The 13357-nt window shown below is 30.6% G+C and overlaps 1 protein-coding gene and 1 long non-coding RNA gene across 2 annotated transcripts in view; one reads left to right on the forward strand and one right to left on the reverse strand.

The window, feature by feature from the left end:
* Positions 1–10940: 10940 nt before the first annotated feature.
* On the reverse strand, positions 10941–11973 carry LOC127747421 (uncharacterized). The gene is made up of 3 exons (XR_008009214.1): positions 11806–11973; positions 11593–11710; positions 10941–11014 (listed from the first exon to the last, which is right to left on the reverse strand). It is a non-coding gene; the product is annotated as an uncharacterized LOC127747421 (long non-coding RNA).
* A 1178-nt stretch (positions 11974–13151) lies between these two features.
* LOC107491499 (splicing factor U2af large subunit A) overlaps positions 13152–13357 on the forward strand; it is a gene marked incomplete in the record, with an annotated part of 5080 nt that continues 4874 nt past the window's right edge. Inside the window, 1 exon segment of the mRNA XM_016112338.3 lies at positions 13152–13353. Coding sequence (XP_015967824.1) covers positions 13216–13353 — 138 coding nt within the window.

A 13357-nucleotide genomic window follows, 5' to 3' on the forward strand; every position in this document is an offset into this window, starting at 1 on the left:
TAATTTAATCGCCCAAAATAGGTTTGAAAATATAGAAATGATATTTTGAAAATAAAAAGGTGAAATTTGATTTCAATGAATTTTTCTGAGTTGGAAAATGTATTTGTTGTAGAAAATTTTTGTAAAAATACGTACCAGAGCTTAAGCCGGCAGTACCGGCTCTAGTCTGTTTGGTACCGTATTTTGAGAAAAATAAGATTTTTGAAAGTTGATTTATTATTTTGAAAGGACAAAAATAATTTAGAATCGAAAGCCGGACACTAATCTTAAAGGTTTTGGTCAAAAGTGGGCCAAACGGGCTAAAACCGCTAACGGGTTGGACCGAGTCTAAACCTGATCCAAGACCCAACATATATATGCTCGTTAAATGAGCATTTCAGCTCATTTCCACCATATATTGAAGAAGGGGGCGCAGCTTGAGGAGAAGAGAGGTAAGAGTTGGTCACTATTCACTCCTCTCTTCCGGTGATCATAACTTGAGCCTCGGTTTCAAAATTGATTGGGTTTTATTTTAAATTAAAGATGGTTTCAAGAGCTTTAAATTGATATAAAGTTTGTAGAAAACGAAATTTTGTAGAGGAAGTTATGAGCGTTTAAAGTTTGGTGTTTAAAAATTGAAATTCTATAGCATTTAATTTCTGAGTCTGATGCAGCATGCGTACGCGACCACCTGCACGCGACGCGACCAACCTTTTCGAGTTTGGTATCTTGCGTACGCGAGCAAAGAAAAATGCACCCATGCGTACGCGTGACCTTTTCATAATGCACTCCCACGTGTACACATGGCTTATGCGTACGCGTGACCCCTGCTTTGCTGAAATGTGTTTTCTTCACTTTTAAGGGTTCTCTAACTTTCCAAACTTCTTTAACTTTTCCTTAAGACTAGTGGATAGTAATTAGGCCCTGAGCCTAATATAGAGGGGTTTACGTTTGAGATTAATAGATTTATATACGGGTTTTAGAAGACAGTGACTTAGGTTTTGAAAGGTTTGTAGATGAGAGTAGTGAATATGGTGTGGTGAGATATTTCTTTGACGAGACTTCGAGATTTAGAATGATTAAGTCGTATTTGAGGAACTTGAGGATTGCTAATGGATGATGAGAGGGGAATTTGAAAATGAATGACTATGGTTAATGGAATGAGTATGAACGGAAGTGTACTATGAGCAGTGGCCTCTGAGATGGATTATGTGATTGTGACATGTATTGCTCTCCGTTGTAAGGACTGTGGCAGTCTCCCACCTATTTTCGGATATGAGGGTTGTGGCAGTCTTCCGCTCACATGACATGCATTGATTTGGAAAGTCTCTATGCGCCTTTGGCAAGGACTGTGGCAGTCTCCTGCTTGTCTAAGGTAGCGTTGCCGGCATAGGGACGGAGGCAGTCTCCCTCCCGCCTACGTTGAGATATAAAGGCTGTGGTAGTCTCCCACTCACATAACCTTTCTGCCACCAGAGTGAACTCGGGCACTATAACCCAAAAGAGTGTGCCGGGCACTATAACTCGCAGGGTGCAAGATAAAGTAATAGTGAGCAGGACACTATAACCCTGGTCATGGCAGAAATGCGACATCCCAGAGATGTGTCGGGTTGGCATTTTGAACCGACAAGTGATATCACGAGCTAAATAGGATAGACATTCATCATATGCATCTTCTATATGCTTGCTTGCTTTGATTACTTGAGTTTTACCTATTTGAATAACATGCCTAAATGTTAGTTGAACTACCTGCTGTATATGTATATTACGTGTGTTTTACTTGGTTGTATTAAATGAGTTTTACTGGCATACGCATATGCTTTTGATAATGCACTCCCACGCGTACACGTGGCTTATGCGTAAGCGTGAACCCTGCTTTGTTGAAAAAGTGTTTTCTGCACTTTTAAGAGTTCTCTAACTTTCTAAATTTCTTTAACTTCTCCTTAAAACTAGTGGATAGTAATTAGGCCCTAAGACTAGTATAGAGGGGTTTACGTTTGAGATTAATAGATTTATATACGTGTTTTAGAAGACAGTGACTTAGGTTTTGGAAGGTTTATGGATGAGAGTAGTGAATGTGGTGTGGTGAGGTATTTCTTTTACGAGAGTTTGAGATTTATAATGATTAAGTCGTATTTGATGAACTTGAGGATTGCTAATGGATGATGAGAGGAGAATTTGAAAATGAATGACTATGGTTAATGGAATAAGTATGAACGGAAGTGTGCTATGAGCAGTGGCCTCTGAAATGGATTATGTGATTGTGACATGCATTGTTCTCCGTCGTAGGGATTGTAGCAGTCTCCCGCTTATGTTCGGATGTGAGGGTTGTGGCAGTCTCCTTTTCACGTGACATGCATTGATTTGAAAAGTCGCTATGCGCCTTTGGTAAGGGTTGTGGTAGTCTCCCACTTATCTGAGGTAGCGATGCCGGTGTTTATTATTGACTATAAATACATGATAAAAATATTTTTTTCATTTCTAAATTATTATTAACTATATAGAGTATTTTATTTAAAATTTAAGTACATGCATGTATTTACCTAAGTCACTAGGACATTATAAATTTTTATAGTAATCCTAACATCTTTTAAGCCATTTTTTTAAAATTATTTTATATGAAATAAAATATTTTTTTGTGACATAATTTAAATAAATTTATTAAAAAAATTAATAATTTAAAAATTAAAAATATATATTTTATTTCATGCTTTAAAAAAAAACTAACAAAATATTTAATTACGAGACTTTTTTAAAATATTCATGAGCTATCAAGAATGGACGGAAGAATATTATATGAAATTCAAATTTATAACTCATAAATATTTTGAAGAAGTCTCGTAATTAAATATTTTGTTAGCTTTATTTTGAATGCATGGAATAAAATATATATATTTTTATTTTTTAAATAATTAAATTTTTTAATAAATTTATTTAAATTATGTCGCTTTGATTCGAACTACCCAAACACTATATGCATGTATAATTTGAATAAATCTGATTCAAACTACTTTAACACTCATGCGTGTATAATTTGAATCAAGCTTATTCGAACTATCCTAAGACCACATGCATGCATAATTCGAATTGGTCAAATTCGAATTACAAACATAACTACTAATTTGAAATTGATCTAATTTGAATTACGGTTAGTTTTTCTAATTCGAATGGGAGTCATTCGAACTACATAAGAAGATAATTTTGAATGATTCATATAACATTTTTGAATTTGATAGAATCATGTAATTTTATCCTTCATTTAATTTAATTGTGTATTTTTCCTTTAAAATTAAGTGCGAGTTTGGAGATTATTTTATTCGCAAAGAATTCAAATGGAGTAATGTTAGGGACAACTTTTTTAATTATTTTATTATCTTAAATTTTAGATCATAAATTATAAATTATTATTTTTAAATATTAAATCTTTCAAAAATAAAAGTTTTTAAATCTAAAACAGAAAAATGAGTTAATATTAATAAATTTAAAACTAATTCTCTATATTTTTTGTTCAAATATCTTATTTAATTTGTCAATTTTAATCTTGTAGATTGATTTGGAAAGTCGTAAATCCTTAACCATCACCCCTACTGAAAGAATTTGAAAATATCACTCCTAAATGTATCGCAAATACTATGATGAATTCCAAAAAAAAATAAGAAGCGTAAAATTGTTTGAACTATAAATCTTAAACTTTAAATATAAATTCTAAATCTTAAATTTTAAATTTTAAATTTTAAATTCAAAGTCTAAGTCATTGATATAAAATATAATAAGTAAAGAATTAAGATCTGTTTAATTAATATCTACTAACAAAAAATGTTTAAAAATAAGTTGTTTAGATATCTACCATGCTAATAAATATATTTATTAGAAGAATAGACAATAAAAAAAATGTATAAATTATTATATAGGCTTGTTTATTTTATAACAAATATCTTCTTTTTATATAAAATATGTTTTCTAGTAATATAAATATATAAAATGTACAGTTAAAAGATGTATATATTAAAATTTATGAGCACTATCTTCTTTAATTACTTTAAATGTTATGTATATATCATGCTCTCATGTGAAATTCTTTACCTTTTTTTTTTTCCTTTCATGTAAACGATGATATTAGTTTGATGAGAATATAGCAAAATAAAAATAAAATAAATTCATTATGTAGTCAAACAAACTTTTATGTTAATCTCATTATATTCTTTAGAAAAATAAAAAAATTTAATAAAAGATAATGTATGTGATTATTTATAAAGAGTTTTATCGATAATATTTTGGTTTATATTTGATTTTGGGTTATATATCTAACAACAGTTCAAGAATAAAGAGTCTTCATTTCATTTAGATTATGAGTTACGATTCGACTCAAACAACTTACAAGACCTATCAATAAATTGGGAGTGCTCGAGCAATTGAGAATTTGAGTCCTGTGATCCGAGTCTTATCTAACTTAGAGAATAAGTAAAAAAATTTCTCACTACTTCGTTTGTATTGCATGTCAAGATATAATTTTTTATTTTGCAGTAATCACTTATACAACAAAGAGAATAATCGTCCATCATTAATAGAGTTATCTCTAAATAAGAGTAGGTCTACTAATTAATTCATCTATAAATACTTAGATTATTTAGATAATTATCATTCAATTTACATATATCTTGTTAAAATTCTTACTAACTTAAGCATTGAAATTCTAAACAGATATTCGTACCATCGTTAAGGTAAAATGAAAGATCAGAACCTTTCTTCAAGCTCATTTTTACCTTTTTCGTTTCATGTACACCTATATTTATATGTTATGTATTATCTAAAATAACTAAAATAAATTCATATCTGCTCTGAAAAAATACCCGAAACCAACGTGGTATAGATTTAGACGTGAAACTCTTTTAGATGAAGACTCCGACTTGTTTATTAGTGAAGTGAATTTATATAATATATTTAGATGGTGTTAATAGAATAGAAAGTATTTGTAAGAAACTCTAATACTTAAGTTAACAAGAATTTTAAACAAATTTAAGTGAGTTGGAATTGAAAAATACCTGAATTTAATAGAGTATTTATAAAGGTAAGTGATGCCTTGACCATACATCACTTATATATCTTTCCACCTGTTGTGGTGGTGGATAGTTACTTCCTCGATATCAGAAAAATTATTTCACATCGTAGTAGTGACTGAATTGTAAATAACCTTTAAAGTGATGCTTGACATGGCATTACCTGTCATACAAGTCGAGTCGAGCAAACTGACCTAAGTGTTTACCCAACACATTTTGAGTAGATTTATTAGATTTTTAGATTCCGTATATAATTGGCTTATTTATTTAGACTCTAGCTTCTATTTTTGGGTTAGAATTTTGTATTTTTTTTATACAAAAGTAATTATTTTTAAAGTATTCAAACAAAATAATTTATCTTAAAATTAATTTTCGCTAAAAATAGCCAACATAATTTAATTATAAATGAATTAATTAAAAAAATAGCTATACAGCTAAATAATTATTAAAAAACATTAATCTTTTGAAATTCTCAAATACCTTTTATTTTAAAATTCTGCATGCGTGAGATTTGAACAAAAACTTGTGGAATGAGAAGTAATTTGACTACCACACTTTTGAATAACAAATTTAAAAAATGAGAAGTAACTTGGCTACTACTAAACCTAGTTGTTTCTTCTTATGTATTCTATTTTTTAAAAATATATTTTATAACCATATATTATATTTCTTAATTAATATATATAATCTAAAATATTTAATTAAATATTATTTTTATTTATATTTATTCTTTTTAAATTAATTTTTTTAAGAGTAAATGGTTATTTTCGCATTCGAAAAATGATAATGTTAACAAAATAAATCTTAACTTTTTTTTTTCATAAAATAACCCCAAATATATGTTCAGTATAATAAAGTGATTTTAAATTAAATCAATTGTTAATTAACTCAGTCAACCCTTAACTTTTTATAAAATTACTAATTTGTTCTATATTCTCTTTTTTTATGTCACCATCTCATCATATCTCTATTGCAGTAGCTCCCATCAACAACCCATACCAGTGAAACTCCGCTACTTTCTTTGTGATGTTATTTTTTCAACTTCTAATTTTTTGTGCACAACAAACCTCCAAATACCTTAAACACAGTACTTGTCTCAATTTAAATTCTTGCTGCCAAACTCATTTCCTCTTTTTCTCCCACCGCCATGTTATGGTCTTTTCTCCCTCTCCTATGACCAACTACAACTATCATAAGAGAACTTACACTTCTTCTGCCGTCATCAAAATAAATATGAAATTTTTTTTCTAATGACCAAACGATCAAAGCAAATTGATAGCAACAAGTATGAATTGACAAGTTCATGAATGGGAACATAGTATACTCCGACCTCTATTTCTCATCATCTAAAAAAAAATGACAAAGAGGCATTTGGAATTTAAAAAGAGATCCATAAAAAAATCTTAAAAATAACGTGGGTTAGTGAGTGTTAGTCCCCTGTTTCAAAATATCATATTAAACTAGTGAATATTAGTCCTTTGTGGTGGTCGTTGATTTGTGGGTGGTTGTGATGGTGGTTGAGTTGGGGGTTGTTATTGTTGATAAGGGTGGGGGTAAGGTGATGGTGAAAGTTGAAGAAATACTGTGATGCTGGAGAAGCGAGGAGAGAGAAGAAGCAGCATATATTTGTAATTGGCTTCGTTAGGTAGAGAATAGAGAATCTAAAGAAAAAATTAGGATATATATCCATTTTAGTTCTCAAAGAATTTTAGACTAGACACTTTAGTCTTCAATTAAAATTAATTATTCGATTGGTTTCTAATGATTAACTTCATCAGTCACTTAGGGTGTATTTGGATGTAGGATGAAAAATAAAAGGAAAAAAAATAAGAGAAAAAAAATAAAAGGAAAAGTAAATTTTTTTTATATGTTATTTGAATGAAGAGAAAATAAATAGAAAAAAAATAAAAGAGAAACTTTTTATTTGTTTGGATGAAAAAAAATTAAGAGAAGAGAAAATGAAAGTATAATAAACTTAGGTTAATACCCTTTTTATATTATATATAAATTATATATTACTAATGTATTTAAATTATTTTTTTCAAAAAAATGAGTTATTCAATTTAATGTTCAAGATTTTAATATATTATTTTTATAAATATTTTTTTATTGTCTTCCTTGTTCAATGATTTTTAAATGCTATAACAAAAAAAACTAACTCTATTTTTTTTTGCCAAAAAACTATATAATAAAATGATACACAAATCATAAACAACTCAAGGATATATAAGTTATTTTGTTATTAATTCTCCTTCCCTCTCCAGTTTTCTTTGCAGGTTATGAGTGAAAAAAAAATTAAATGGGCCCACGTAATTTTTTTCTTTTTCATCATCTTTTCTCTTCCATTCAAACGACGTAAAACAAGTTGGTAAGTTCTATGATGCCTTTTATTATGGTGCCTAAATTGCCTAACTTTCTTTTAAAAGTAAAAAATAAAATGTTTAAAACAAAAAGTAAAATATTTAAACTTTATTAAATATTATCTATTTGCCTTTTTTAGTAAGTTAGGCACAATATCAAAGGCACCGTAGCATTCACCAAACAAGTTTTCCATTCATTTTTCCTTCAAAGGTTTTTTTTCCTTTCATTTTCCACATATCCAAACAATGTGTTAGCTCCTTCACTTCGTTAATTCTAACAGAAGACAAAATAGTCCCTACAACTCTAACAGGGGATAAAATAGTCCCTGATCTCCTCTGTTCAGAAAACGACACTGGTCTCTTCCAATTTCTATCATATCTCATATAACAGTAACAGTCTAACACTGTAACTTCAAACTACACAATGCACACTCTATAAATTTAATGTTCACAAGAAAAAAATCCTCAACTTGTTCTCAACCAATTCATAATCAGGAAACTAATGCCTATGCCTCTCAACTAGTTGTCGTCTTTGATAGATCCCATGAATCTAGACAGCAAGTCTGATTTGTTAAGACTCGTCGTCGTCATTGCCATCTCCCTCCTCCTCTGCCCTAACATCTTCATGACCACATTGTCCACCACTCCGATCGCTTCCTTCAACTTTTTCTCCGAACCAATGTTTAGTAATCGCTTCAGTTTTCATATGAGCGACAACGGCAACATTGCTTGTTGTAATAGTTTGGATTCGAGGTCGAAGCTGTCTGCCAACTTGGACTCCGGAAAAGAATGAATGAAGCACTCGGTGTCTAATTCAAATGAGAATTTGCATATGATGTCGAAGGAGAATCTTCTCATGATGTCCTAATGTCCAACAATCTATATTGCTTGCCGGAGAATGGAGAAAGGCGTGCCCTTGGAGTAGTTGTGGAACTTGGTCTTGAGGATGTCGTGGACGTTGTCGGGGTTGGATGTGATATTATCAAAGACGTGGAAGTAGATGCTTTTGGTGGGTGAAGTGCAGAGGAGGTGGATGTACTAGTCACAAAGATTTAGGAAGTGTGTGGTCCATGACATGTTGAGATAGGTGCGACACATGTGATAATTACACCATGGCTTAATTTTGGAGCTAAAGAGGAGGAAGGAAAAGATGGAAAAGAAGATTGTGAAGGTAAAGAAGGAGAGTATGAATGTTAGGGTTATGCGAGATATGATAAAAATTGGAGAAGAACAGTATCGTTTCCGAATAAAGGGGTCAGGGATCATTTTGTCCCATGTTAGAGTTTTCAGGGACTATTTTGTCTTCCATTAGAGTTGACGGAGACAAGGACCTAAGTGACTGACGAAATTAATTGTTAGAGACCAATCAAGTAATTAATTTTAGTTAGAGACTAAAATGTCTTGTATAAAATTCTTTGAGGACCAAAATGGGTATATACTCAAACAATTAAAGAAAAAAACACCCTAATCAAGTAATAAAAAATCATCTTACTTTACTTTTTCAACTTTTTAACCATTCTCGCTGCTACCTCTCGTGAAAACCTTATCAACTTCATTATTACCCCACCAATTCTCATTGGATTTGCAATAAGAACAATTATTTATTTTATATATAAAATAAACATTCATCTTTTTTATATGTAAAATAAAATATAATAATAAATTTACAACAAAAACAACCATCATTTTTATATGTAAATGAACATCTATTTTTTTTGCATATAAAATAAAATATAATACTAAAACAACCATTCTTTTCTTATGTAAAATAAACATCTATATACAAAGAATTAGGGAGTCATAGAGATGAATTTGTAAAATATAATAGTTTTTTTGAAATGATTTGAATGGTAACGAATATAAAATTTTCAATGAAAAAAGAAGTTATAGAGATGGATTAAGTTAGTTTCATAAAAGATTGCTTTTTTTTTAAATTGGCTATGAATCGTGAGAATATATTATATGAGTTTGATAAAAAAAATATTTTTTCTGCTAATTTCATTCCTGAGATGTTGTAAGAAGAAGTGCGAACAGTGAAAATGTGATAACCGATAATTACACTAAGTCAATTGGATGAGATTGGTTCTCTTCACGGCTGCGTCCGTACGGGCTGCAGAGGAACAGTGTTGTGCGGTCAGGCTGCGACGGTATTGGCGTGGGGGTGTGGCGGTGTCGACACGTACATGGGCAGCGGCTGAATGGCGGTGTTATGATGCGTTGGAACGGCCGTCTCCGACCCCGACGGCGAGCTTTGGACGTGGACCGGAGATCGATGACGTCGAGTTTTGGGTGTGGACTGGAAATCAGAAGATTATGGTGAAATTGGAAGTAACCGTACATATGAATATATTTAATTGCTAATCCTAATTTTTCAAATTTTAAAATTTGAAATTAAATAATTAATTAAAAATTTTATTTTTAATTTTTAATTTTTAATTTATCTTCCTTTTTAAATTTTTTGTTCACATTATTTACAATCATCATTGTTTTCTTATCCTTTCTCATTTACAATTTCATAATAAAAAATGACGACAATATAATAATTTTATAAAGATTAAAATTTAATGATTGATTAGATAAATTAAGGTTTAATTACTCTGTAAATCTCTTTAGTTTCACTTAATTTTCTATTTGGTCTCTATATTTTTTTTCTTTTCAATTGGATTCTTATACATTAATTTTTTTCAATTTACTCCTGATTAACGTTAAACGTAAAAAAAATGTTAGTGAATTGTAAAATTATTTGTATACCCTTAGAGACCTAATTGAAAAGAAAAAAAATAAAAACCTAATTGAAAATTCGATAAAACTATAAATATTCAATGAAAGATATTCCTATAATCCCTATTCAATAACTTTACGTCATAAAAGATATTTCTATAATCCCTTTTATCTTGTCACTATCATCCTTTTGCTTATTTATATATAAATTTGAAAGATATTCCTATAATCCATATCAAATAATTTTAGGACATAAAAGATATTTCTATAATCCATTTTATTTTGTCACCATCATCCTTTTGCTTATTTATATACAAATTGTACTAGATACCTTCTCTTTTTTTTTTAACTTCCAAAATACCTTATCTTAAGAACATCCAAAAAAAAAAGGAATGGCTAAAATGAAACAAAAATAATAGTAATAAGTATATATAAAATTCAATTCCTATCATTCAAGTATTCATTATGATCATGTAACATTTTACATTTGTGTGAATTCATAGAATATAGTTTATATCTTTATCATATCATAGTATACCATAGACCACCGCAAGACTATGTAATTTGTGTTATGAAATTTGAAATTTAAAAATGAAAACTATAGAAAACGTAGTTTTAATGTAATACAGATAATCTGGAAATCATGTTGCAGCCTCCCACTCTTTGAACCAGCATAGGGATCAACAATAACATTGATAACGGTTAGTTTGAGCCAAAAAGTATTCTAAAATAACAGACTTGAGTTCATCAAGTGTCCCAACAAAATAGTCCTTTCCACCAAAATCAGTTCTTGTGTTGCAACCTCCTGTTATCTTTGAAGGTTATCCAGTCACCACCATATACACCTCCATTGTTGGAAACAATCACTACCACAGGTAACTAGTACCGAACTAACGGCTGAATTGAAAAAAGAAAAAAAGATTAGCAAACCATGTATGATCATATCAACATAATGAAAGAATTTCCATATGACATATGGTAACAAGAACCATTGATAGAATAATAACTAAAATTGTTTAAAAAACTAATTTCTATATAATTTCTCAAACAAGAGAACCTGATAAAAACATAAAAACAAGTATATTGAAGGCATAAATTTTTTCTATGTTTAGGCTAGACCAAGCAATACATATTTTCTCAAGTGTCAACAAAAGACAAGATATATAAGGCAACCGTTCAGAATTTTCTCTACACATTCTTGGATTAAATCATGTCAAGAAGTATTAACAATCACGGATTCGTTTATAATTTAGTTTCGAGAAGAAGGGACTCTTACCAACAATCCCAACAAATTCAGGACGATAAAAAAGAGAAAAAGGAAATCCAATTTCATAATCAACATCATCACAGCAACAACAATCAACAATAAACAAAATTCATAACCAACAAAACCATTTCATACATCAATTCATCAATTAACTAAACCCCTGCGAAAATATCCAGAGTCATCTCAATTTTTGGCTTATCTCACTCACTTTGATCTAGTTTTATAGAACGCCAATTAGAGAACTCTTGATTTCTTTTTCCTTCTTTTTCTTTTTCAAAATTTTAACATCCCCAACCTCTTTCTTTTTGTCCGACAGAGCTACTACCCTGTTTCATTGAAACAAAAATCATGAATAAATTAAAAAACTTAAAAAAACATTAAAGCATGCATACAAACTATATTTTAGAATTAGTGATATCACCTATGTGTTTGGCTATCTTGAAGGACATTGTTAGTTTCCAAAGCTGTTTAAATAATACTATCGCCATCACCATCATCATCTGACTCTACCAAATGATACTTCTTAAGCCATCAATGTTTGCTTTTCTTACCTTCTGGTTTGATATCATCAGAAACATAAACAATGTACCTACCTACATTTGTGAATATCAAAAGACATTGGAAAAATTGTAGAGGTAATGAAAGACAAAAAGGTATTGTTTTGACTTTATTTATATTTAAGTCTTTCGATTTAAGAGTGCATCAAAATATGGTTCAAATTCCATTAAAAGTACTCTACAATTGCAATAATTAATATCTTTTCCAAGAAAACTTATACAAGATCAAGTGGAGAAAAGTCAAATGAAACCGGAACACACACAAGCAAGATAGGAAAGGGATGAACATTGAACGTGCCTTCATTGTAAATAGGAAATGGCGGGAAAACCTCCGGATTAGGATTATCATCAATAAAACGATCTTCCAAATCATCTTCATCGCTGCAATCTGACCTCTCATTCTCTGTGTCAACAATATCCACTCCGAATGACTCTCTGTCCATAGTAGCTGAGGAAACAAATATCATTTTAAAACAAAAGGAAAAAAGAAAGACAAATACAGTTGGAGAGTGAAGGATACGAAGAGGGAACCGCGAAGAAACGCGACGGAACCCACTGACAAACTGTGTAGAGCAGACAGATGAACAGCGCAGAGCAGATCAGAAGCGACGGAGGACCACCAACCGACGGATGTTCACGCCGCCACAGACGACGATGCAGATGGACGACGACACCCACGAACGAAGGAGAAATGCCACGAACAGGAACTTCAGAGGACATGTTAGGATTGGGTAGGTTCTCTCACTTTGGACAAAATATAAAGGATTTTTTTGATATTTAAAAAAAAAGTGTGAGCAGTTTGTCAAAATAAAAAATTTTTAAGTGCTAAAATGGTTATATATATTCTTTTTTAATTATATAAAATTATTAAAATAAATATTAAATTTTATTAAATATATTTAAATTGAAAAATAAATATTTTATGATAAAATATTTTTGTTTACATTTTACAGATGTTCAATAAAATATATTTTTTATTTTGCTTTTTTTGGTATTGAATTATTTTTTATTTTAACAGATTGGTTTTTCTGCTGTGGATGTAAAAAGGACATAATAATGATTAGGGCTTTCTGTTGGGCTATTATAATGAAAGTTAGGGACTTAGAAGGCCCATTTGAGAAGATGGGTTAAACAAAACAGACCGAGAGGGTTAAGCTTGGTCTCCGTATATATATATATATTATATACGTCATAAATGAATATATCCAGAAACAAATTCCAAGCAGAGAGCAGTTAGCTAGCCTAGAAGAGAGGGACACACCAGTGAGAAGGAAATGGCCGAATACGACGAGAGATACGAAGGTAACGGTGAAGAAGAAGAAGAGCGCCTTCACAACTCTCATTCTCGTCCTGATTCGTCTCCTCCTCCTCCCGACCCTACCAACGACGATCTCCCCGACTCCAAATCTCACGTAT

The sequence above is a fragment of the Arachis duranensis genome, chromosome 5 (assembly GCF_000817695.3).
Source record: "Arachis duranensis cultivar V14167 chromosome 5, aradu.V14167.gnm2.J7QH, whole genome shotgun sequence".
Lineage (NCBI taxonomy): Eukaryota > Viridiplantae > Streptophyta > Magnoliopsida > Fabales > Fabaceae > Arachis > Arachis duranensis.